The following is a 26,781-nucleotide window of genomic DNA, read 5'->3' on the forward strand; positions in this document are numbered from 1 at the left end:
GCTAAATCCTAAGGATTCTACTGCTCAAACGTTACATGCTGCGTTCCTTCCACCCGGCGGAAGCAACGCAGCGTCGGCCAGCGGAAGCAATGCAGGTACTTCTGTCACAATCCGTCGTCCATACTATGGGAAGCGGCGGAGTCCAACGGATTCCGCTGTTTTCCAAAACGGCAGATTGCGACTGAAGGAAAACAACGCAAGTGTGAAACTAGCCTTACAAGTCCCGAGGATGGTAGTGCTCGCTCACCACTAATGGTTAGGTTACTTCTTTTAACCACTAGGTGTCTTTTGCATGTTTATACACTTCACATTTTTAAAGACTGAACATATGCATTTCTATTTAAAAAAACAAAGAAAATGACTTGCTATGCAGATGTTCAATCTTTTGAGCATTTTCTGGGTTCTGTTTTGGACAATTTTTAGAGTGGACCTTATGGAAAAAATGTGTGCACAGGCCCTTACAGCAGTGATCAGAGCGAACTTCCAATTGTAGCAGTTAATCACTTAAATGACATGGTCAGTTTCTAAAAGCGACATTTAAGGTGCTCAGTCCTTGGCGCCTTACTAGTGTGAGGCAATCACAGGTCATCAATGGCTGTTAGAGGCTATAGGACCTCCATTGCTACCATGTTGGTTGTCTTTTGTCTTATGAAGTACAGGCTAAGCTTCATAGGAACCACAAATTTAGACATGTACTGCAATACAGTAGTATCTATAGTATAATTCTGAACGCAGTGACTGACATATAGCCGGTGCAACTGCATCAGGGCCCAGAGGGGAAGGGGGGCCCTCGCAACCAGGGTCTGACTGGCCTAGTGAGACAGCGTGGTATTCCCTGATGTCACGGAGTCCTCGGAGGGCCCCCTGTGCTTGATACAGAGGGGGCCCACCGCCAACAACCGGGGTCAGTAGAACGTGCCTATGCGCCATCAATCGCCACTGCTATGCACCACGCGGTGACATCAGCATGCAGAGCATAGCAGAGACCTTTACTGGCCGCCGGCCTATCAAAGGTCGCGTGCGTCAGAGCGAGGCCTCTCATAGGCCGGCGGCAATTTAACATCACTGCTATGTTCCTGGAGCTGCCATCAGCACACGGTACATAGCAGTGATGCTTAATGGTCGTCATAACTTACCACATCATGCTGTGCTGAGGAGGTGGCAATGACAGACTGGAGGCAGAGAAGGTGCACATTATGGAACAGTGTGACAGAGACAAACGTGGGGTGAGTGGACCATATGGAAATTGGGGGGCACAGTATGAAGAAGGGGGAATAGTATTGAGAGTTAATAACTTAGGGAGACAGTATGGATAAGTGGGAGCATGGGGGGATTATATGAAGAAGTAGGAGCATAGGTGGCAGTATGGATAAGTGGGAGCATGGAGGGATTGTATGGATAAGTGGGAGCATGGAGTGATTGTATGGAGAAGTGGAAGCATAGGGAGGCAGTATAGATAAGTGGGAGCATCGGGGGGGTTGTATGGAGAAGTGGGAGCATGGGAAAGATTGGAAGTGTAACCATGGGGGGAATTGTCTGGATACGTGGGAGCATAGGGGGGTTCTATGGAGAAGTGGGAATAGAGGGGGGGATTGTATGGAGAAGTGGAAGCGTAGGGGGATAGTATGAAGAAGTAGGGGAACTATATGTTGAAGTGGGACAATGGGGAACAGTATGGAGAGGTAAATCTGATGTTTTCTGGTAACATAGTTACATAGGTTGAAAAGAACCTAGGTCCATATAGTTCAATCTTTCTCCACCAATTATTTATTTTATTATTGCCAGTCATAACTGACAATGTTGTGTGTACTGAGGAAATCATCCAGCTCTTTTTTAAAAGCTGTTATAGTGTCTGCCATTACTACCTCTTGCGGTCGGGCATTCCACAGTCTGACTGCTCTAACTGTAAAGAACCCTTTCCTATTTAGCTGCCGGAATCACTTTTCTTTCACTCTCGTCCTTAGTATTGTCTTTGGAAGAAATAAGTCATGTGCCAGTCCTTTATATTGACCACACATATATTTATACATATAAATGAGATCTCCTCTGAGATGTCTTTTTATCTAAGCTAAACAAAGTCAACCTTAACAACCTGTCATCATATGGGAGGCCTTCCATTCCTTGTAATAATCTAGTTGTCCGCCTTTGAACAGACACTAACTTCTGAATGTCCTTTTCTTTGTCGCTCCATTGGGAGACCCAGACAATTGGGTGTATAGCTACTGCCTCCGGAGGCCACACAAAGTATTACACTTAAAAGTGTAAGGCCCCTCCCCTTCTGGCTATACACCCTCCCGTGGGATCACGGGCTCCTCAGTTTTCATGCTTTGTGCGAAGGAGGCACACATACACGCATAGCTCCACTGTTTAGTCAGCAGCAGCTGCTGACTATGTCGGATGGAAGAAAAGAGGGCCCATACTAGGGCCCCCAGCATGCTCCCTTCTCACCCCACTCTTTGTCGGCGGTGCTTGTTAAGGTTGAGGTACCCATTGCGGGTACGGAGGCTGGAGCCCACATGCTGCATCCTTCCCCATCCCCATTAGGGCTCTGGGTGAAGTGTGATTTTACCGGTCTCCAGGCACTGAGACCGTGCTCCATCCACAGCCCTGGAAAGCCTGCTGGAATGGAGCTGAGTATCGTCAGGGACAGGCCCTGCGACGTCAAGGTACTCTGTGTCCCCGCACATATCGCGCGCACACCGCAGTGTTGCTGGGTGTGTTAGTGCGCCGGGGACAAAAGCGCTGCGCGCTGGTGCCAGTCCTATCTACAGCTTGGCTGAGAAGGGACATGTATTTGAAACTGCCGCGCGGCCGCCGCTGTCATTCACAGCTCCACGTGTCTTCACCAGTGTCATGGCAGCAGTAGTAGCAGTCCTGCACTCTCAAGGTCACTCTGTGATCCCGTATTTGGACGATCTACTGGTCAAGGCACCCTCTCAAGAGGCATGCCAACACAGCCTGAACGTTGCGCTGGAGACTCTCCAGAGTTTCGGGTGGATCATCAACTTTTCAAAGTCAAATCTGACTCCGACCCAATCGCTAACATACCTTGGCATGGAGTTTCATACTCTCTCAGCGATAGTGAAGCTTCCGCTGGACAAACAGCGTTCACTACAGACAGGGGTGCAATCTCTCCTTCAAGGCCAGTCTCACCCCTTGAGACGCCTCATGCACTTCCTAGGGAAGATGGTAGCAGCAATGGAAGCAGTCCCTTTCGCGCAGTTTCATCTCCGTCCACTACAATGGGACATTCTCCGCCAATGGGACGGGAAGTCGACATCCCTCGACAGAGACGTCTCCCTTTCTCAGGCGGCCAAGGAATCTCTTCGGTGGTGGCTTCTTCCCACCGTGTTGTCGAAAGGAAAGTCCTTTCTACCCCCATCCTGGGAGGTAGTCACGACAGACGCGAGTCTATCAGGGTGGGGTGCAGTGTTTCTCCATCACAGGGCTCAAGGGACGTGGACTCAGGAAGAGTCCACCCTTCAGATCAATGTTCTAGAAATCAGAGCAGTGTATCTTGCCCTACAAGCCTTCCAGCAGTGGCTGGAAGGCAAGCAGATCCGAATTCAGTCGGACAACTCTACAGCGGTAGCGTACATCAACCACCAAGGTGGAACACGCAGTCGGCAAGCCTTCCTGGAAGTCCGACGGATTCTGACGTGGGTGGAAGACACGGCTTCCACCATTTCCGCAGTTCACATCCCAGGCGTGGAAAACTGGGAAGCAGACTTCCTCAGTCGCCAGGGTATGGACGCAGGGGAATGGTCCCTTCACCCGGACGTGTTTCAGGAGATCTGTCGCCGCTGGGGGATGCCGGACGTCGACCTGATGGCGTCACGGCACAACAACAAGGTCCCGGCTTTCATGGCACGGTCTCACGATCACCGAGCTCTGGCGGCAGACGCCTTAGTTCAAGATTGGTCGCAATTCCGACTACCTTATGTGTTCCCACCTCTGGCATTGTTACCCAGAGTGCTGCGCAAGATCAGGGCCGACTGCCGTCGCGCCATCCTCGTCGCTCCAGACTGGCCGAGGAGATCGTGGTACCCAGATCTGTGGCACCTTACGGTAGGCCAACCATGAGCACTACCAGAACGACCAGACTTGCTATCTCAAGGGCCGTTTTTCCACCTGAATTCTGCGGCCCTGAACCTGACTGTGTGGCCATTGAGTCCTGGATCCTAGCGTCTTCAGGATTATCTCGAAAGGTTATTTCCACCATGAGACAGGCTAGAAAACCATCCTCCGCCAAGATCTACCACAGGACGTGGAAGATATTCTTATCTTGGTGCGCAGCTCAGGGAGTTTCTCCCTGGCCTTTTGCATTGCCTATTTTTCTTTCCTTCCTGCAATCCGGGTTGGAAAAAGGTTTGTCGCTCAGTTCCCTTAAGGGACAAGTCTCAGCGCTATCTGTGTTTTTTCAGAAACGCCTAGCACGACTTACTCAGGTACGCACGTTCCTGCAAGGAGTGTGTCATATCGTCCCTCCTTACAAGAGGCCGTTAGAGCCCTGGGATCTGAACAAGGTTCTAATTGTCCTCCAGAAGCCGCCTTTCGAGCCTATGAAGGATGTTTCCCTTTCTCGTCTTTCACAGAAAGTGGCCTTTCTAGTAGCGGTCACGTCTCTTCGGAGAGTGTCCGAGCTAGCGGCGCTGTCATGCAAATCTCCCTTCCTGGTTTTTCACCAGGACAAGGTGGTTCTACGTCCGATTCCTGAGTTTCTCCCTAAGGTGGTATCCCCCTTTCATCTCAATCAGGATATCACATTACCTTCCTTGTGTCCTCATCCAGTTCATCAATTTGAGAGAGGTTTGCATTTGTTGGATCTGGTCAGAGCACTCAGGATCTATATTTCCCGCACGGCGCCCTTACGCCGTTCGGATGCACTCTTTGTCCTTGTCGCTGGTCAGCGTAAAGGGTCGCAAGCTTCCAAATCCACCCTGGCTCGGTGGATCAAGGAACCAATTCTTGAAGCCTACCGTTCTGCGGGGCTTCCGGTTCCTTCAGGGCTGAAGGCCCATTCTACCAGAGCCGTGGGTGCGTCCTGGGCATTGCGCCACCAGGCTACGGCTCAGCAGGTGTGCCAGGCGGCTACCTGGTCGAGTCTGCACACCTTTACCAAGCATTATCAGGTACATACCTACGCTTCGGCGGACGCCAGCCTAGGTAGACAAGTCCTTCAGGCGGCGGTTGCCCACCTGTAGGACAGGGCCGTTGACGGCCCTATCACGAGGTATTCTTTTACCCACCCAGGGACTGCTTTTGGACGTCCCAATTGTCTGGGTCTCCCAATGGAGCGACAAAGAAGAAGGGAATTTTGTTTACTTACCGTAAATTCCTTTTCTTCTAGCTCCAATTGGGAGACCCAGCACCCGCCCTGTTTTCTTAGGGATTTTTGTTTTTTTCGGGTACACATGTTGTTCATGTTGAACGGTTTCAGTTCTCCGATGTTTCTTCGGGTTGAATTTGTCTTTAAACCTGTTATTGGCTTTCCTCCTTCTTGCTTTTGCACTAAAACTGAGGAGCCCGTGATCCCACGGGAGGGTGTATAGCCAGAAGGGGAGGGGCCTTACACTTTTAAGTGTAATACTTTGTGTGGCCTCCGGAGGCAGTAGCTATACACCCAATTGTCTGGGTCTCCCAATTGGAGCTAGAAGAAAAGGAATTTACGGTAAGTAAACAAAATTCCCTTCTTTTAAAATGTGGAGCCCAAAACTGAATCCCATATTTTAGATGTGGCCATACAAGTGATTTGTAGAGGGCTAACAATACGTTGGGATCACAGGATCTAATCTCGCTTTTTATACACCATAAAATCTTACCTTTGTTAGAAAGCTCCCATTGAATTTTGTATTCATTAAATGTGTATACGTGCATGTGATGTGGTGGGAGTGTGATAAAATGCCGCTGCTTTCTCCGGTGTCCAGCGCTGTTCTCCTTTTTTCATTGATGTCACCGCACTGCAGATTTTCCGGGACATGCTGCACTGCATCCCCTAGAGGTGACTTTTAGGCTTGGGGTGGGGAGGAACCCCAGACACAGTTGTTACACAGGGGCCATTTGCTCTCAATGGCCGCCCCTGGCTGAACACATCTTTCTATCTGAAGCTGGCATGGCAAGCGGACACGCTCCCAGCTACTGGTTGGCTTCAGCAGTGCTGGAGATACCCGCCCCATACAGTAACAGCCCACGCCTTTTTACTATAAAACTGAAAGAAAGACGTCCTGTGTGTGTGTGTGCGCAGACGTGTGTGTGTGTGTGCAGACGTGTGTATGTACGTACGTACGTACATTGGCAGTAGTTGATAGAACAAAAGAACAATTTACATTTTACTCAAAAATATACCTATAAAGAGAAAAATCTGAAAAACTGAAAATTTGGAAATAGCCTCTTAATTTTTGCCAGAGCTGTATAACAATGAACGCGTCCTTCTGTCCGAAGCCGTCAACATAGCACTGCGCACACGCCGGCTGTCACCTCCGCCCGCCTACACTAGCATCATCGTGAGGGAGAGTAAAGACTAGGAACCACCCACACCACACGCATCATGGTGAGGAAGGCTGCTTCTGGTGAGGGAGGTCAGCAGCCTGCAGACATCACATGACCTGAGGATGGCTGCACCTGTATGGAGGCTGCTGACCGGTGCGTTGTGGTGCAGAGCACGGGCTGTGCAAGCCAGGGTTGCGGGATGTAGTGGTTTGGCTTCTGCATCGGGCAGTGCAGCAGTGGTGTCTCTGATCAGGATTCCTGTGTCGCAGGAGGTGGAGGAGCTGCTGAAGCAGGTACAGCATTGCTGGGGAAGGCTGAGGTCACTGATGTCACTACTGCTGCTGCTCTGCTATCTGCCAAATTACACACACAGCCAATTCACTCATTCTGTCTCAAGCCAGAATCGGACCATTTCGCTTCAGTGCTATGTTCACTTTGTTGTTGAATTCTTTAAAAATATGGCACCGGAGACAGCACATGTATGTATCATAAACTCTGGGGCCATTTTATTGAAGACTGTGAATACTACCAGTCACCAGTTTGTTTCAGATAATATGGACGCACACAGTGTTTTCAATAAAATGCCAGCGGAGTTGGTGGTATGCGTACATGCTGACTCCGGACCCATTTTATTGAAGAATTCAATTATAATGTGAAAATCGCACTACGCCGTCCATAGGGATGCAGGTGGTGGCCGTGGTGCTAATTTAAGTAAAGGGGAGGAAAGCAGTCAGTGGAGGAATAGATGAAAAAAAAAAAAAAAAACACCTTACCAACAAAATATTGCCCCAATGCTAAATAAATTAAAATGTGCCAATAAAAATGGTCAACACCTGGGCGTTAGCTTGGCGGTGTATCAAAACATGAAGCACCCTATGTAGCATTTTTAAATTATTGAAATTAATTTTTAAAAACAGACATGGTCCCTCCCAATTTTGATTCCCAGCCAAGATAAAGGAGGCAGCTGGGGGTTGGTATTCATAGGCAGGGGAGACCCATGGTCATTGAGCTCCCTCAAGCCTAAAAATGCAACCGCCCCAGAATTGGCGCATCCATTAGATGCAACAATCCTGGCGCTTACCCGGCTCAGCCCAATAATAGGCCTGGAGCAGTGGCAATCGGGGATAATATAAGGAATTGATGACAGCTGTGATTTGTCAAAAAATCACAGCTGTCATCAAGACCGAGGTTAGTAATGGGGAGGCATCTATGAGACCCCGCATTACTTATCGTGTAAGTAAAAAGAAACACAAAACAGAAAAATCCTTTATTTATAAAAACGCCATCTTTCTCCAATTTATTAATTCCCAAAATACCCCTGCAGTTCCAACATAATCCACAGACAGAACGTTCCCTGCTCATACGATGATGCAGTGCACGATCACATTCGAGAACGTGACTGATTACTGTGGTGTCAGGGACACATTGACGGACTTGCATCAGTGAGAATGGTGACGTCAGTTTACCTGAAGTCACAGCTGTTGGTTCCCACAGTACCCCCCACTGTGACCTCAGTTGAAGTCACCTCAGGTGACTTCTATGAACTCAATGTCGTATTATCGCCTTAGGCTATGTGTCCACAGTAAAAGGTCCCTGCGGATTTTTTTGCCTGAAAATCCGCAACTTTCGCGGCAAATCCGCACCCGCGGATTTGCCGCGGATTTACCGCGGATTTACCGCGGATTTGCCGCGGATTTTGATGCGGATTTTATTTTTTTTTTTTTCCCCATTCAAAACAGAAAATCCGCACCAAATCCGCACCAAACAATTGACATGCTGCAGTTTGTTCCGCATCAAAATCCGCGGCAAAATCCGCAGCGGAAAAATCCGCAGCATGGGCACAGCATTTCCAAAATGCCATTGAAATGGCTGGGGAGTAGCTGTGCTGCAGATTTTCGGCAAATCCGCGCTAAATCCGCGTCAAAATCCGCGTCAAATCCGCGATAAATCCTGTAGCGTGGGCACATAGCCTTAGGCTATGTGTGCACGTTGAGTATTTGGTTGCAGAAAGTCTGCATCTCCTGGCAGAAAAGTGCACCAAAAATGCAATGCAGTTTTGACGTGGTTTTTTTTTTTTTCTGCTAGGAGATACAGATTTGGTGCAGACATATCTGCACCAAATCTGCATTTTTTTGCAGAAAAAAAACCGCATCAAATCCGCATCACGTTTTTTAGTGCTTTTCTGCCAGGAGATGAAGATTTGGTGCAGATTTTTGTTATAGAAATCTGCACCAAATCTACTTCTCCTGTCAGAAAAAAGGACCAAAATACGTGATGCGGTTTTGATGTGTTTTTCTGCCAGGGGATGCAGATTTGGTGCAGAAAGTTCTGCAACAAATTTATGCACCAAAACCACATCTCCTGGCAGAAAAATGCGACAAAACAGAGTCGCGATTTTTTTTGTTGTTGTATTTTTCTGCGACAAGATGCAGATTTTCTGGAGTCGATACACAAGGTGCACGCATATAGCCTAAACTGGTAATCTGGCATTGAGTTCATCTCAGGTGACTTCATTGAGTTCGCCTGAGATCACAGCTGAGGGGGTACCATGGGATCCACCAGCTGTGACCTCAGGTAAACTTGCTGCTGTCACCGCTCTCACAGCTGCGGCTCCGTCAGTATGTCACTGATATCATATTGCTTAGCCACGTTTTCGGTACTGACCCTAAACTTTACAGTTCTGGTTCGCCAAACATTATACATGAGCTCAAAAAAGTGATTCTCAGTTTGGATGTCTTTATACTTGGAATTTTCATTCCTCTTTTCTTTTTAAATGGTTGTACAGAATTAGAAAAACTGCCCTCTACCTGAAACAGCGCCACTTCTCTCCATGGGCAGTGTCCTGTACTGCAGCTCAGCTTCACAGAAGGGAATGGGACAGCTGTTGTATCATACAGCCCTAGGACAGACGTCTAGTATTTAAGAAAGCAGCAATGGTTTACAATTTCTGGAAAACCCCTTTTAGTTAATGCTGTGTGTTTGGGTTACCAAACCAATACAGTTTTTGAGTCCTCACACCAGTTGTTCTTTACTGGGATTTTAAGTTTTCTGTTTTGATATGACTCCTTTGTTAGCTTGTATTTAAAGGGGAAAGCAGCAGAAAACCAGTCTGGAAAGCCATGCAGTTATATTAAAGCATGTCGTAGCACAGCAAGGTTAACCTTTATGTGGTGTCCTCTTCACAGCTGAAAATGAGAGCTGGCGGTGCTAGTGATTCCTCAAAATGGAAAAAGCAGAAGAGATCTCCAAGGCCCCCTCGTCACATCACCAAAGCTATGACTGGCACAGAATCTTCCCACCAGCCTTTATCAAATGGCTCTTCAGCAGGTAGTTTTGTTGTTTTTTCTTTTTATTTTATTTAATATTTATTGTAGGACACACCTTGCTATAAGACGCACCCCAATTTTAGACCTCAAACCACAACGCTGCTATATGTACCACACACACACACACACACACACACACACACACACACACCTCTCCTGCATGGATAGTGTATATGCACGTACCTATACGGCCTACACAGCTGCATACACAACAAATATACACCTCTGCTGCTTATACAATGCTTAACAGAAATGAGTACACCCCCTTTGAAAAGTAAAACTTGTACAAAGGACCGGCACTCCAAATCTTCCGAAATATTTTTTTACACTTTATTCCACATCATACAGGTGTAAATTTACACCTGCATGATGTGGAATAAAGTGTAAAAAAATATTTCAGAAGATTTGGAGTGCCGGTCCTTTGTACAACTTATACTGCGGATGCCTTCCTTGGACACGTGCACCTTGGATTGTGTGCCGCCTGGAATCTTTGTTTCTGCATATCCCTTTGAAAAGTAAGATTTTATTCAATATCTTTCTGAATGAAAGAAGAATTTTCAAAATTTTCACTTGACTGAGCTTCATAGAAATTTTTTTTTCGCCCATAATATGAAAGTAAAGTTAGTTTGTCCACGACTTGTACCACCTCCACTAATTCCCCATGTTTGGCCCAATTAAAATTAAAAAAAGCTTATTCTCACCTCTTGCTGGCGCAATTCTATCTGTGTCTGCGCTCGCACCACTCACGAGGTTGTGACCTCATACGAGCCCCGCACCCTATCACCGTTGGCTTCTCTCTCCCTACCTCTGGACAAAACCGTAATTAACAGGGAGTTAGAGCCGCGACTGGCCTGCTCCACTGCCTGTTGATTCATGCTTTTGTCCGAAGGCGGGGAAAGAAGCCAATAGTGATTGGGCGCAGGGCTCGCATGATGTTACACAGGCACGTGAGCCCTGGGAACGCAAGTGCCGACACTGCTGTAATGACGCCAGCACAAGAGGCAAGTATATGCTCTTATATTTTCATGGGGCCAAACATGGAGAATTAGAAGTAATTGTCCAAGTAGTGGACAACCGCTTTAATATTAGTTTCATTACAATATCTTCACTTTTACTCAAATTACGTAATGCAAAAATGAATACACCCCACATCAAAAACTACTACATCTAGTATTTTGTATGACCGCCATGATTTTTAAGGACCACATCAAGTCTATTAATACACATTTTAGTAGAAGGTATAAAGTCATCTTATTCCTCACACTTTAGTGTTCTGTGGCCTTCAGCTTGGTGAGGACTATACAGGTCACTTTTCAGTTACAGTGACATGCAGTTACTGCCTCCTTTACTGCCCTTCACTGATCAGATAGATCCGTGTCTGGCTGGAAGGGAGCGAACTATGAAGCTTTAGGCTATGTGCGCACGTTGCGTACAGTCACTGCAGAAATTTCTGCAGCGATCTGAAGAGCACATGTGCGCTTTAAATCGCTGCAGAAATGTCCGTAGTGAAAAAAATAAAAAGCCGATTCCATGCGCTCTGCCTGCAGCTCCTGCCATAGACAGAGCAGGAGCTGCCGGCAAAGCGCACGGAAGAAGTGACATGTCACTTCTTAGAACGCAGCGCTTCGGCAGTAGCCGAAGCGCTGCGCTCTAAAACGCCACGTGCGCACGGCCCCTGCACAATCTCCATAGACTGTGCAGGGGACGCAGGACGCATGCAGTTACGCTGCGCTACAAAACGCAGCGTAACTGCATGTATTTACGCAACGTGCGCACATAGCCTTATAGTCAGTGATCTGGACGGATGGTAAATTAGTCATCCTCTCAATAACAGATGATGCTGCCTCCGGTCTCTTAAGATGCCCACACTTCTTTTTTTTTTTTTAATTAAGATTTTTGCTTGCTAAATAAGTGTCCAGTAATCAGAAAAATGTGGTAGTTTTTTTTTATTTTATTAAGAGTAGCATCGCCACAAAAATTCACCCTGTGCTGCAGCTCTGATATTGTGGATTCTCATTCATGAAATCATCCCTTTTCAGCATTCATGGTTTCCCTTTTCAGGGGGTATTCTTTTCATAGAGCCCACGTCTCCAGATGCCACATCTCCTGTGTCAGGAGGTAGTTCTGAGGCCACATCTTCTGCAGTCACCCCAACAGCCGACAGCGGAGTAGGGTTGTCGTCTCAAGCTACTTCAAAGGAAGACCTTTCAGAAATGGATAATGTAAACCCTGTTGCTGCTGCACTGCATTCACCTGGGGATATGTATCTATCAGATCCACAAAATCAGGATGAACAAAAGGTAGGCATTTTTAATTATACTGCTTAACTTAAGGGGTGCTTCACACATAGCGAGATCGCTACCGAAATCGCTGCTACGGCATGGTTTTGGTGACGCAACAGTGACCTCATTAACAATCTCGCTGTGTGTGACACTGAGCAGCGATCTGGCCCCTGCTGCGAGATCGCTGCTCGTTACACACAGCCCTGGTTCGTTTTCTTCAAAGGCGCTCTCCCGCTGTGACACACAGATCGCTGTGTGTGACAGCGAGAGAGCGACGAAATGAAGCGAGCAGGGAGCAGGAGCCGGAGTCTGGCAGCTGCGGTAAGCTGTAACCCGGGTAAACATCGGGTAACCAAGGTGGTTACCTGATATTTACCTTAGTTACCAGCCTCCGCCGCTCTCACGCTGCCTGTGCTGCCGGCTCTGGCTCTCTGCACATGTAGCTGCAGTACACATCGGGTTAATTAACCCGATGTGTACTGTAGCTAGGAGAGCAAGGAGCCAGCGCTAAGCAGTGTGCGCGGCTCCCTGCTCTCGCGGTTATGATCGCTGCTTCGGCTGCTGTGTTTGACAGCTAAGCAGCAATCATAACAGCGACTTACAAGGTCGCTGTTACGTCACAGAAAATGGTGACGTAACAGCGACCTCGCTGTCGCTTAGTGTGAACCAGCCCTAAGCCTCACACATGCATTATATTAAATGGGCTGATTAAATGGTATATGATCCAGCTACAGGGCTTTCTCATCTTGCAAAGTAATCGCATGTGATAAGGATAATCAATTGCTTTATGATTTGGAGCTGTAACCTTTTCTTGAAAATAAAAGGGATTCCATGTTGGTGTAGCTCTGGGTTTCCTTTACTGTATTTCTTCTACACTGCAGCCCCTGGTCACTGGGACATGCAAGAAATGGTCGATGGCCCCATTCATTTGCATGGTGGTGGACAGGGAAGGAAAAATTAAAACCGGTTGCAGTGCCACACCAGAGTTGAGCCATTTTCATCCCAGAAGGCAGCCTCCACCTATCTTAAAGTGATTTGAATGCCCCAGTAATGTGCTATAACTTAAGCAGATGAAAATGTGACTTTCTAGCAGCCTTTTATATGGGTTCTGCATATTTTCCCTATTTATATATAACTGATTACAGCCTTGTTTCACAATTGTCACTAATACTAAGGATCCAATTTCTGCATGGCATTTTAAGAATGAAGAATTGTTTGGAAGAAAAACACAATCTGCCTCTGTTGAATCCATCCCTGAAGTTCTAGAAGACAGCTCAATAGCTGACCACTCAGACTCTGCCTCTGTTCACGACATGGACTATGTCAACCCTCGAGGAGTTAGGTTTACCCAATCTGTACAGAAAGAAGGTAAGAGTTACAATAAGATGGTCAGATTGATTGCCTCACCTTGCATTTCAGCCAACTGAATGCCATCCTGTGCACGTTGATTATACTGAAGAGGGTTAAAATAAAATTCTACAGTCAAGAGAACTCATCAGCAGGATTTTCGACTCTTAATTTAAGACATGGCTGCACTGCAGCTCTTAAGCTGTTTAACATACAGTATATGTTTTGTTTTTTTTAAGAAATCTGTCTTATTGTTCTTTTGTAATCATTGGTGGAAGTTTTATGTTCGAGGCACAAGTGCAGTGGGGTTGGGTCTCTGCACTTGGTTGTTTTCTGTCTGAGCATTATCTGTACCTCCATCTGCCTCCGGTTATGACTGACAAATCACTGCTTTTTCAGTGACATGACCCTTCTGGCTGATATTTTCCACCAGATTTTCCAGGGGAAGAGCATGTAAATACCGCCAGCTCAATTATGTCATTTGTAAGTTGGTGTGCCTGCACAGTCCCCAGCGCTTATGGCAGCTACAATAGAATTTCAGCCAGAGGAGGCAGGTCACTGAAAAAAAAAAAAAGAAAGAAAATCAGTGATCTGTCAGTCATACCATAGGCGAGGGTGGACAGAGGGGCAGATAATGCTCAGACAGGCAAGGAAAACCAAGTGCAGCATCCAACCCCACTGCACTTGCACTTCATTAACCTAAAACTATCACAGCTGAGTACAGAAGAACAAAACTGATATTGTTTTTATTAGCTTCAAAGCATTGTTACAGCCATATCTTTAGTTAAAAGTCCAAAATCCCAGGTCTTCTTGAAAATATGTTTTTGTCCCAAATCACTAAAAACAGTAACCATGTATTGTTCTCTAACCATTATGCTCTTTTTTTAGGAGTGGTCTTAGTCCCTTACGGTCTTCCTTGCATTCGAGAATTGTTGCGATTTCTCATTTCACTTACCAATCCCCATGACCGCCATAATTCTGAAGTGATGATACACATGGGTTTACAGCTTATTACGGTAGCTTTAGAGTGTGCACCTATTGCAAATTACATTTCACTCCTGGGACTTGTGAAGGATGAGCTTTGTCGGCACGTGTTTCAGGTAGGTGAAGATTATTACAGTCTTTTATTTTATACTGTTCAGATTTGACAGTATTATTTACATACCTTTCACTAATCTCTGCAGCTCTTAAATGGAGATCGTTTAAGTCTGTATGCAGCTTCCTTGCGGGCATGTTTCCTTCTATTTGAAAGTATGAGAGAACACTTGAAGTTTCAACTGGAGGTAAGTACATATATATTGTGTTATGCCATTTCACAGGAACCGGTCGCCAGGTTTTTTTCACCTAATCTGTGAGTAGCACAATCTAGTGGCAAAGACCCTGAATCCCCAGCAATGTATCACTTACTGGGCTGATTGCTGTAGTTTTCATATAATCACTGTTTTATTATCAGAAGATTATCACTAAAGGACTAGGAAACCTTCTGCCAGATAGTCCTCCATATTCATTAGCTCTGTATTACCATGCCCCCACCTCTGATTGGCAGCTTTCTGCCTATTCACACCATACACAGAAAAATGCTAATCAGTGGTGTGGGTGAAGTTTTATGTAGCTCAGCATTCAGAAAAATGCTAGATCTGTAGCAGAAAAAAATAAGTATTGTATAAAAAATATATATATATATATATATATATATATATATATATATATATATATATATATATATATATATATATATATATATATATATATATATATATAATATGCAGACAAGTAATACATTGCTGAAATCCATGTCTCTGTCCCTATGGTATGCTGCTCTCAGATGCCTGATGACAGATTCACTTTAACTGGTGCATCAATAGTCTTGTGTATTTTCTGTGTATTTTTAGTTTAATGGATTGTTCTCATATTATTTATTCATGGGCGCACCGCTTCTCTACTTGTTTGTGGCGGTGCACTCCTGAAGACTTGACCGTTTGGACCAATGGCATCGTCAGTCCACTGTCCCAATCTGTGCACGCTCCAGTGCTACTACATGAGCCAGCCTTGCCACTGCAGCATCGGAGGAGTACAGGGTAACTGAAGCTGATGAGACCCCGCCATCTGGGCAGCTTACAATCAGTGCTTGTATGTTTTATATCAGAGCTTGTACGTCCTGCCTTGGAAACCCAGCATCTCTGATGGCGAACACTGGAGTGCATTCACATTATCTTTTGAAGTGCTAGTGAGGAGTGGAGTCCCAACATGCATGAGGGATATACACCACACACACTACTTTCCAGGAAAAGTTAAGAAATTATTCAAATGAATGGCACATTAACTGCAAATTCAGACTGTGCGTTTTGATTGTGATCATCAGTGGTGATGTAGTTTTATAGGGCGCTGATCAACACGGTCTGAATTTCCACTTAATGTACTAATCGTGTGAATAGCTTCTGCAGTTTAGCCGGGAAACGGTGTGCAGTGAATATCTCTCCCACTATCTCTGACTGCAGAGATGTCCGGTAATCTAGTCCTCAATTAATTTATTCACAATATGCCCGTATAAGTTTTATTTCCCCACAAAGTGGTGAAGCTTCAAACTATGACAATACACACTATGGTCTGATTAAATTTTTCAAACCAAATGAAGCTATAGAAATCAATTAAATATTATAAATTATTCATTTTTATTTCAAATGTTATTAAAAGATTATATAAATATAAAATTTTATATTTATATGATCTTTTAATAATATTTGAAATATTTTTTAATATTTTAATTGATTTCTATAGCTTCATTTGGTTTGAAAAATTTAATGAGACCCATGGTGTGTATACCGTATTTTTCGGACCATAAGACGCACTTTCCCCCCAAATGTTGGGGGAAAGTGGGGGGTGCGTCTAATGGGCTGAATGTAGGGCATGGCTGCGGGGAATGAGGGTGCTGCGGTGGAGCGGGTCATCGGGGGCACGAGCAGGCTGCAGCAGCGCCTGCTGTGACCACGTGGGCCCGCTCATTGCATATGCACGCCCATCCTCCCGCCCTTCTCTCATCGCTGAAGCCGGCACTGACAGGTGGGCGGGGTGATGGGCGGGGACGCGCGCATAATTAACAGCCGGTCGTGATCACCCCTGGCAACTACAGCCTGGAGTGATCATGTGCGGCTATATTCACTGCTCCCCGCGCATCATCATCAGCGCGGGGCGCAGTGAATCAATGTACTCACCGTTCCCCTGCAGCATCGCGATGTCCTCCAGTCTGCCGGCCGCGCTGTGTGGAGACTAGCAGTGCTCACCGCGATGCTGTGCGCACGTGTGTTCACACAGCCACGCCGGCAGACTAGAGGACATCGCGATGCTGCAGGGAACGTGGCCGGCTCAACATAGCGCTGCCAGCACGGATAGGAGGAGGAGCAACGCTGCGTGAAACGAGGAAAGGTGAGTGTAAATTTTTATTTTTTTGTGTGCCACAGGATGGGGGTATATGAGCAGGATGGATGGGGGTATATGAGCAGGATGGATGGGGGTATATGAGCAGGATGGATGGGGGTATAGGAGCAGGATGGATGGGGGTATAGGAGCAGGATGGATGGGGGTATAGAAGCAGGATGGATGGGGGTATAGAAGCAGGATGGATGGGGGTATAGGAGCAGGATGGATGGGGGTATAGGAGCAGGATGGATGGGGGTATAGGAGCAGGATGGATGGGGGTATAGGAGCAGGATGGATGGGGGTATAGGAGCAGGATAGATGGGGGTATAGGAGCAGGATGGATGGGGGTATAGGAGCAGGATGGATGGGGGTATAGGAGCAGGATGGATGGGGGTATAGGAGCAGGATGGATGGTGGTATAGGAGCAGGCTGAAGGGGGTATAGGAGCAGGCTGAAGGGGGTATAGGAGCAGGCTGAAGGGGGTATAGGAGCAGGCTGAAGGGGGTATAGGAGCAGGCTGAAGGGGGGTATAGGAGCAGGCTGAAGGGGGGTATAGGAGCAGGATGTGAGCACATACCAGGATGGCAGTATATAGCAAGATGGGGCTATACCAGGATGAGCGACAATAAATATAAACACAAGGCAGGAGGATCATTACCAGGATGGGGTACCTTAGTAGAGAATTTGGGGACATTACCCCCATAATAATGTCAGCAGCAGATCCTCGCCCCATAACAGTGTCATGACCACATTTTTTGCTTAAAATTTTATTTTCCTATTTTCCTTCTCTAAAACCAGGGTGCATCTTATGGTCCGGTGCATCTTATAGTCCGAAAAATACGGTAATCTAGTCATCTAGCAGTAAACTATTAGATTAAAAATCCCTCCATCCCTGAGAATAGAGGATTTTTAATATAGGTAATTTGTAAAGTTGCTTGTTTTTACGAACACAATGCAATTTTACCCAGTTATGTTGAAATGAAAAATGCAGTAAGGGAATTCCAAAAACAAGGTTTAGAGAGCATGTAAGTTCAGACTTCACAATACAAACTTATATACTTTATCAGATATATCTCTACACTGGCTGAGGCTGATATAGTTACTTTGAAAATCTACATTTGAATGGCTGTATAATATAGCAATACAGTACATACTGTATATGAGAAGTAGACGCAGGTACAGTTATACAATGGGTTATACATTCTAATATTGAATTTCACAATAAGTACAGCAGATTCATGATGTCTGAGATCTATTTTTCTTCATCGTTGCTCATGGGAGACCCAGACCATGGGTGTATAGCTTCTGCCTCCGGAGGACACACAAAGTACTACACTAAAGTGTAGCTCCTCCCTCCGAGCATATACACCCCCTGGATAACCAAATCTAGCCAGTTCAATGCTTTGTGTTCAGGAGGCACACATCCACACATGCATTCTCATATGATTTTTGATTTTAAAGAGTTGGAAGAAAATCGGGTCCAAGCTGGACTCCCGGCATGTCCCTTCTCACCCCACTGTGTCGGCGGTGTTGTTAAGGTTGATTTCAAGGCTGTAGCCTTTCATGCCGCGCTCCTTCACCATCCCTCGGGCTCTGGCTTGAAGTGGGAGCCAGCACGGTTCTCACTGCTTTGCAGGAGACCGGTCTCCATCCGCAGCCCTTTCAGGACCCTGCCGGACGGAGCACTCATCCCTCAGGGACCTGGCCCTGCGTCTCATAAGCTAAGTATTTGAGACGTTATTGAGGGGTCCCTTGTACATTTATTGTGGGGAGAGTGTGTTATTTAACTTTGCTGTGATTTCCGGCCGGTTCTCTGGTTTTGCGCCGGGGGTGCCTGCTCGCCGGCCGCATTGTAAAATTTAGGCCCCGACTTCGGCCTACATTCGGTTTCACTGCCCCTGCATGTCAGTCATGCAGAGGGACAGTGCGGCGCCACCCACCGGCCGTTCAGCCCAGGGGAGGACACTCCTCTCTGAGGAGATGTTTCCCTCCCCTGGATATCTCCTTGGCCCTCCGGTTCCCGCTCTTGGACTAGGCCCCGCCCCCTCTCCTCCCTCCGGCGCCATTTTATCAGCGTTCTCACACTGATCGGCGCTGGCTGCTGCATCTCTGCATCCTGTCTGGGGGTCCGAGCTGTGGAATCCGGAGGGCACACAAAACGGTCTGGTAAGCCACAACTTCTGGTTGTGGACTTTATTATACACTCTCTGGGCATTCTGAAGGAGTGTGTTCTTTACTGCAGAGCCTCCACCTCAGCAGCATGTCTCACACTAGGAGCAAGGCTGCAAGGCTGTACTCAATATGCACTGCATGTAAGCTCGTACTGCCTGAACCGAGCACATATCCACATTGTGATGCCTGCTCTAACATGGTGGTGCCTCAGCCTGGAGTCTCCCCAGTGGTCCCTCCGGCTGCTCCGGCCCCGGTGGCTGAACCCCCGGTTTGGGTAGAATCGTTTTCTAAGGCTATCTCCAAGTCCTTTGCCGACTCCATGGGAGAGTTGTCCCGGACTCTGCTGAGCATGCATCAGCCCCCTTCTCAGGGTGCCTCTGCTGCTTCGGCTCGCTCACAGAGGATTCTTCATCTGCTCCCAGACCCCGTCCTCCTAAAAGGAGACGCAGGGTCCCCTCTCCTTCCTCGTCCCGCGGCTCCGATTCACGAGCCGACTCGCAGGACGCGGAGGATGTCTTTACTGGGGGCTCGGACGCTACCTCCATGTGCCCCATTGATCTGACCGAGGGTGATGCGGATGTTAGTGATTTGATTGCGTCCATTAATTCTGTACTGGACCTCAATCCGCCAGTATCAGAGGAGCAACCCTCTCTGGCAGAAAAGCACCAGTTTACCTTGCCTAAGAGAACAAGGAGTGTGTTCTTTAACCACTTCAGTTTTCAAGCCGCTGTGACCAAGCCCAGGGCCTGTCCTGACAAACGCTTCCCAAAGCGTGGTTCTGATGACCGTTTTCCTTTTCCACCAGAGGTGGTCAAGGAGTGGGCTCACTCACCAAAAGTAGACCCTCCGGTGTCTAGGCTCGCAGCCCGGACCGTTGTGTCGGTGGCTGATGGCACCTCCCTTAAGGATTCGACTGACCGTCAGATTGACCTTCTGGCCAAATCCGTGTATGAAGCGGCGGGGGCCTCGTTTTCCCCGACTTTTGCAGCAGTGTGGGCTCTCAAAGCCATCTCTGCTTCTCTAGAGGAGATGCATTCCCTCACCAGGGAATCTATGCCCGAAATGGATGCCTTAACTTCCCAAGCTTCGGCTTTTTCATCCTATGCTATGTCAGCCATGCTGGAGGCTTCTCACCGCACTGCGGTGGCTTCGGCTAATTCCCTCGCTATCCGCAGAATCTTGTGGCTTCGAGAGTGGAAGGCGGATGCTTCTTCAAAGAAGTACCTTGCTGGGCTCCCTTTTGCTGGGTCCCGGCTGTTCGGAGAACAGCTGGATGAGATTATTAAGGAAGCAACTGGCGGGAACTCAGCCCGGACAGTTGTATCGGTAGCTGATGGCACCTCCCTTAAGGATCCCACTGACTGCCAGGTTGACCTCCTGGCCAAGTGTGTCTATGAGGTGGCAGGGGCCTCGTTCTCCCCATCCTTTGCAGCGGTGTGGGCTCTCAAAGCCATCTCTGCTTCCCTAGAGGAGATGCATTCCCTCACTAGGGACTCTATGCCTGAATTGGTTGCCCTAACTTCCCAGGCTTCAGCCTTTTCAGCCTACGCCATGTCTGCCATGCTGGAGGCTTCTCACCGCACTGCGGTGGCCTCCGCTAATTCCCTCGCTATCCGCAGGATTTTGTGGCTGCGACAGTGGAAGGCAGATGCTTCTTCAAAGAAGTACCTTGCTGGGCTCCCATTTGCCGGGTCCAGGCTGTTCGGTGAACAACTGGATGAAATTATTAAGGAGGCTACTGGCGGGAAGAGTACTTCCTTGCCACAGACTAAAACCAGGAAACCTGTCCAGGGCAGGAACCAGTCGAGGTTTCGTTCCTTTCGTTCCTCTAACTGGGCGGCCTCTAAGCCCTCGGCCTCGTCCGCTAACTCAGCCAAGGACCAGAAGCCCACCTGGCGCAAGAAGCCGCGTCCACAAAGGTCCGCAGGAGCTGCTGCCACCAAGGCAGCCTCCTCTTGACTATCTGGCCGAGCCAGCAACGTCATTGGTCGGTGGCAGGCTCTCCCACTTTGGCGACGTGTGGTTTCAACACGTCTCCGATCAGTGGGTGCGGGATATCATCTCCCACGGCTACAGGATAGAGTTCTCTTCCAGCCCACCAAACAGATTTTTTCTGTCAACTCCCCCCTGCTCCAAGGCCGCCGCCTTCTCTCAGGCCGTGGCATCCTTACAGGCCAACGGAGTAATTGTACCGGTTCCCGCCATGGAACGGTTCAGAGGTTTTTATTCAAATCTCTTCCTAGTCCCCAAAAACTACGGTTCCTTCCGGCCCATCCTGGATCTCAAGCTTCTCAACAAGCATGTTCAGGTGCGGCATTTTCGCATGGAGTCTCTGCGATCGGTCATAGCCTCAATGACCCAAGGAGATTTCCTGGCATCCATCGACATCAGAGATGCCTATCTGCATGTGCCAATTGCAGTTTCACACCAGCGTTGGCTACGTTTTGCAATCGGAGAGGAACATTTCCAATTCGTGGCTCTCCCCTTCGGGTTAGCCACGGCCCCTCGAGTATTTACCAAGGTCATGGCAGCAGTGGTTGCGGTTCTGCACCTCCAGGGGTTGGCAGTGATTCCTTACCTGGACGACCTTCTTGTCAAGGCTTCATCCAGTGCAGACTGTCAGCGGGGTGTCTCGCTCACTCTCTCCACTCTTGTTCAATTCGGGTGGCTTGTCAATCTGCCCAAGTCCACTCTGACCCCGACCCAAAAACTTACGTACCTAGGGATGCAATTCGAGACTCTGCCGGCACTTGTGAAGCTGCCCTTAGTCAAACAGCAGTCCCTCCATCTGGCGGTGCGCTCTCTGTTGAGGCCCCGCCGTCATTCCATCAGGCACCTCATGCAGGTGCTGGGTCAGATGGTGGCGTCAATGGAAGCGGTTCCCTTTGCCCAGTTCCATCTGCGCCCTCTGCAGCTGGGCATTCTCCGCTGTTGGGACAAGCGGACTTCTTCCTTGCACAAGTTGGTGGCTCTGTCGCCACAGACCAAGAGCTCTCTTCAGTGGTGGCTTCGGCCCCTCTCTCTGTCTCAGGGACGCTCCTTCCTGATTCCGTCCTGGGTGATTCTCACCACGGATGCCAGTCTATCCGGCTGGGGAGCAGTATTTCTCCACCACCGAGCACAGGGCACTTGGACTCCGTCCGAATCAGCCCTCTCGATCAATGTGCTAGAGATCAGAGCTGTGCTTCTAGCTCTCGTAGCCTTTCACCACCTGTTGGCGGGCAAGCACATTCGAGTCCAGTCAGACAACGCGACAGCAGTTGCCTACATCAATCACCAGGGCGGGACTCGCAGCCGCCTGGCAATGTTGGAGGTTCAACGCATCCTTCAGTGGACGGAGGACTCCAAGTCCACCATATCCGCAGTCCACATCCCAGGCGTAGAAAACTGGGAGGCAGATTATCTCAGCCGTCAAACCGTGGACAGCGGCGAGTGGGCTCTGCATCCGGCAGTGTTCCGGTCGATCTGCCGCAAGTGGGGCACTCTGGAAGTGGATCTAATGGCATCCCGGCACAACAACAAGGTCCCGGTTTACGTGGCTCGCTCCCACGATCCTCAGGCCTTTGCAGCCGACGCGCTGGTTCAGGATTGGTCCCAGTTCCCGTCTGTCTTACGTGTTTCCCCCTCTAGCTCTCTTGCCCAGAGTCCTGCGCAAGATCAGAATGGAGGGCCGTCGGGTCATACTCATTGCTCCAGACTGGCCCAGGTGAGCTTGGTACCCAGACCTGCTCCGTCTGTCCGTAGAGGTGCCGTGGCATCTCCCGGACCGCCCAGACCTTCTCTCACAAGGTCCGTTTTTCCGCCAGAATTCTGCGGCTCTCAGATTGACGGCGTGGCTCTTGAGTCCTGGATCCTGACGGCTTCCGGCATTCCTCCCGAAGTCATCTCCACAATGACTCAAGCTCGGAAGTCTTCCTCGGCCAAGATTTACCACAGGACTTGGAGAATTTTCCTGTCCTGGGGTCGTTCTTCCGGGCATACCCCTTGGCCTTTTTCTCTGCCGACCATCCTGTCCTTTCTACAGTCCGGTCTGCAGCTAGGACTATCCCTCAATTCCCTTAAGGGACAGGTCTCGGCGCTGTCAGTGTTGTTCCAGCGGCGTATCGCTCGGCTGGCTCAGGTGCGCACCTTCATGCAGGGCGCATCTCACATCATTCCACCTTACCGGCGGCCTTTGGATCCCTGGGACCTTAATCTGGTCCTCACGGCCTTACAGAAACCCCCCTTTGAGCCTCTTAGGGAGGTTTCTTTGTTTCGACTTTCACAGAAGGTCGTTTTTCTGGTGGCCATAACTTCTCTCAGGAGAGTCTCTGATTTGGCTGCGCTCTCTTCGGAGTCACCTTTTTTGGTTTTTCACCAAGACAAGGGTGGTTCTCCGTCCGACTCCGGACTTTCTCCCTAAGGTGGTGTCTCCTTTCCACCTTAACCAGGACATTTCATTGCCTTCCTTTTGTCCGGCTCCTGTGCATTGCTTTGAGAAAGCGTTGCATACTTTAGATCTGGTGCGGGCGCTCCGGATCTATGTGTCACGCACCGCTGTTCTTAGGCGGTGCACCTCTCTTTTTGTGCTGACCACAGGTCAGCGCAAGGGTCTCTCGGCTTCTAAACCGACCCTAGCTCGTTGGATTAGGTCGGCTATATCCGATGCCTACCAGTGCACTCAGGTGCCTCCCCCGCCGGGGATTAAGGCGCATTCGACCAGAGCTGTCGGTGCCTCTTGGGCTTTCCGGCACCAGGCTATGGCTCAGCAGGTCTGTCAGGCTGCCACTTGGTCTAGTCTGCACACCTTTTCAAAGCACTACCAAGTGCATGCTCATGCTTCGACAGATGCGAGCTTGGGCAGACGCATCCTTCAGGCGGCTGTCGCCCATTTGTGAAGTTAGGTTTTGCCTACTTCTCAGTTATCTGTTTATTTCCCACCCATGGACTGCTTTGAGACGTCCCATGGTCTGGGTCTCCCATGAGGAACGATGAAGAAAAAGAGAATTTTGTTACTTACCGTAAATTCTTTTTCTTATAGTTCCGACATGGGAGACCCAGCTCCCTCCCTGTTGCCTGTTGGCAGTTTTCTTGTTCCGTGTGTTTTCACCGGCTGTTGTTGTAGACAGAGGTTCCGGTTGTTCCGGGTTTTGCTCTGTCTCTACTTGTGGGTGGATGTCCTCCTTCAGCTTTTGCACTAAACTGGCTAGATTTGGTTATCCAGGGGGTGTATATGCTCGGAGGGAGGAGCTACACTTTTTAGTGTAGTACTTTGTGTGTCCTCCGGAGGCAGAAGCTATACACCCATGGTCTGTGTCTCCCATGTCGGAACTATAAGAAAAAGAATTTACGGTAAGTAAACAAAATTCTCTTTTTAATATTTCATAAAGAATTAGAACTCTAAAATGGCTTCCGGAATTAAGTGGTGGTCCTGCATGCGTGCCACCCCTCCATCCAGTCACTATAGGGGTGCCAAAATAGCTGAATATAGCAATCTCATGTCTCCCACAGTCTCATACAGCATAAATAGGGCAGCATTCCCAGGGTCACTAGGGGTCCCATCTGCTAGACCCTTGTCAATCCACAAGTTATCATGTATCTTTTGGATTTGTGAAAGCTTTAATTGTTAGGAATAACCAGGTTATTCAAACTAACTATTAGAAATATAGTAACAAATATGGGAGTCCAGCGTAACAAAATATTAATAATTTTCCTTTGTTTTATAATTCTTTTAGATGTACATAAAAAAGCTGATGGATATCATTACCATAGAAAATCCAAAGATGCCATATGAGATGAAAGAAATGGCTCTGGAAGCCATTGTGCAGCTCTGGAGGATTCCCAGCTTCGTAACGGAGCTCTATATTAACTATGACTGTGATTACTATTGCTCCAACCTCTTTGAGGAACTTACCAAACTTCTCTCCAAGGTTTGATGATACTTTCATTATTTATTTGGAACATGTTCTACTGACATGTCTATGTTGACCATCTATAGTATGCCCCACATAAAATATATATTAGAGCAAATTGTAAATCCTCTTTGGGACTAGGTCTGGTTGTGTCAGCTATGCTCACATTTATTTTTTCTACATTTTTATGTTGTGTTTGGGTTCTTATTTTCCAGAATGCATTCCCCGTGTCTGGCCAGCTGTACACCACTCACTTGCTTTCTCTCGAAGCTCTTCTTACCGTCATTGACAGCACAGAAGCTCACTGTCAGGCTAAGATTTTAAGTAATACTCTACAACAGGACAAAAAAGAAGCTGCCAAAACCGATGCTGAAAGCGTAGAAGTAGCTGAGGATCCTGTAAACAGTAAGTCCGGCAGTTCCCTATATTAGTCTGTTTCTATATTTGATGGTCGTATTTCTTACTTGTTGCCTATTTGACGTTAACATTGCTCACATTGAAAATAAAAGACTGATTCAGAATTTGTCAGTAGATTTTATTGAGCACCTAAGCTTTGAGCAGCCCTACTATTGCAAAATTGTGTCAACCTTAAGAACTTTTTTTTTTCCTCTATTATATATAAGACACTGATCACACCACTGAAAACGCTTCTCCAAACGTCACTGCTGAACCACAGGGGGTGCCACCACCAACGAGTGGTCATCTTATGGCTGATAAGATGGACCTAGAGGTTCAGGAGACAGATGATGGCAGTGATAGAGGCAAGTGGTTGATATAAACAATATATTGTTTTATTGGCATATGTTTAGTTTCTTTGTTTTTCTTTTTTAGATATTTGTTATATAGTACCTTCCTATTCATCAGCTTACTTTCCACAAGTAATAAGGGTGTATGCCTAAATTATGTAGGAGAGTTATCATATTGCAGTAGTTTGTTCAACAATGTTTTGTTAATTTTTTCTAAATACATTGCATAGCAGATTTTGTGTCTAAGAATGTATTTACACTACCTGGTTTTTCGGCGTTAGACTGCCAATCGGTAAATATTTCACGAAAGTCCAAAAAGATTGCAGCACACTTGTATTGCAGATACAAAAAGGTTTATTTACAGTGATTCGTCAACACAGTCAAAGAAAAAAAACTACGTGTTTGTGTCAAGGGCGACAATTTCTGACGTTCCAACCTAGTCGGTCCAACTCATATGGTCGCACCATAGGTAGACCATAATGAAGTAAGCGTATCTAGATACAATCACTATGGAAAGAAATTCAAGGCCAAGGTTGAAGAAATTCACAGATTAGCAAGCTGTGTCTCTATAATGAAGTCATACAGGTGGGTAGCGTTGATCAAAAGTATCATACAGCGCCTGTATGTGAAGACACACTGTCAAAACCAGGGTTAATATGCAATATCCCTTTAAGAATTTTTGTTTTTGGGTTGAAAGGTATTGTGGTATACACAGTAATTCACTAAGGAGCAGCAAGGGGATTGTATGTCTCAGTGGGCTATAAGCACTGAGGTGGCTGCGGGTGCCTGATGGAAACGTGCTCTGTCTGGGTGGCTGACTGGCTGTGTGACAAGTGTGCTGCAATTTTTTGGACTTTAGTATTATAAGGGCCTAAGAACCCTCTTTGCTAGCACCTTATTTTTCTAGTTTCCATATGCTCACCATCTTTTTACTAAGTAAATATTTCACGAGCGGCGGTCATGTTATCACGTGGCAGACCATTTTTCAAATGAGTACTGAAAACCTTCAGTGCACATAGGAAGTCTGTTCTCTGTAGCACAGATCCTGTTTACACTGGAAGATGTGCTGCTGAGAGCAATAATCAGATGAAGGGCAGTCTGTTTAGACTGC

At 47.5% G+C, this 26,781-nt stretch overlaps 1 protein-coding gene across 11 annotated transcripts in view; it reads left to right on the forward strand.

Moving 5' to 3' along the window:
- Positions 1 to 26,781, forward strand: part of GBF1 (golgi brefeldin A resistant guanine nucleotide exchange factor 1) — a 325,666-nt gene that overhangs the window by 190,749 nt on the left and 108,136 nt on the right. For all 11 annotated transcript variants that reach the window (XM_075348884.1, XM_075348888.1, XM_075348889.1 and 8 more), the window contains 8 exons: positions 9,675 to 9,816; positions 11,877 to 12,115; positions 13,300 to 13,465; positions 14,333 to 14,544; positions 14,629 to 14,727; positions 24,748 to 24,942; positions 25,140 to 25,329; positions 25,548 to 25,685. In XM_075348884.1, the coding sequence (XP_075204999.1) occupies positions 9,675 to 9,816; positions 11,877 to 12,115; positions 13,300 to 13,465; positions 14,333 to 14,544; positions 14,629 to 14,727; positions 24,748 to 24,942; positions 25,140 to 25,329; positions 25,548 to 25,685 (1,381 nt within the window). The remainder of the gene's footprint in view (positions 1 to 9,674; positions 9,817 to 11,876; positions 12,116 to 13,299; positions 13,466 to 14,332; positions 14,545 to 14,628; positions 14,728 to 24,747; positions 24,943 to 25,139; positions 25,330 to 25,547; positions 25,686 to 26,781) is intronic.

Source organism: Anomaloglossus baeobatrachus, chromosome 5 (genome assembly GCF_048569485.1).
Source record: "Anomaloglossus baeobatrachus isolate aAnoBae1 chromosome 5, aAnoBae1.hap1, whole genome shotgun sequence".
Taxonomy (NCBI): domain Eukaryota; kingdom Metazoa; phylum Chordata; class Amphibia; order Anura; family Aromobatidae; genus Anomaloglossus; species Anomaloglossus baeobatrachus.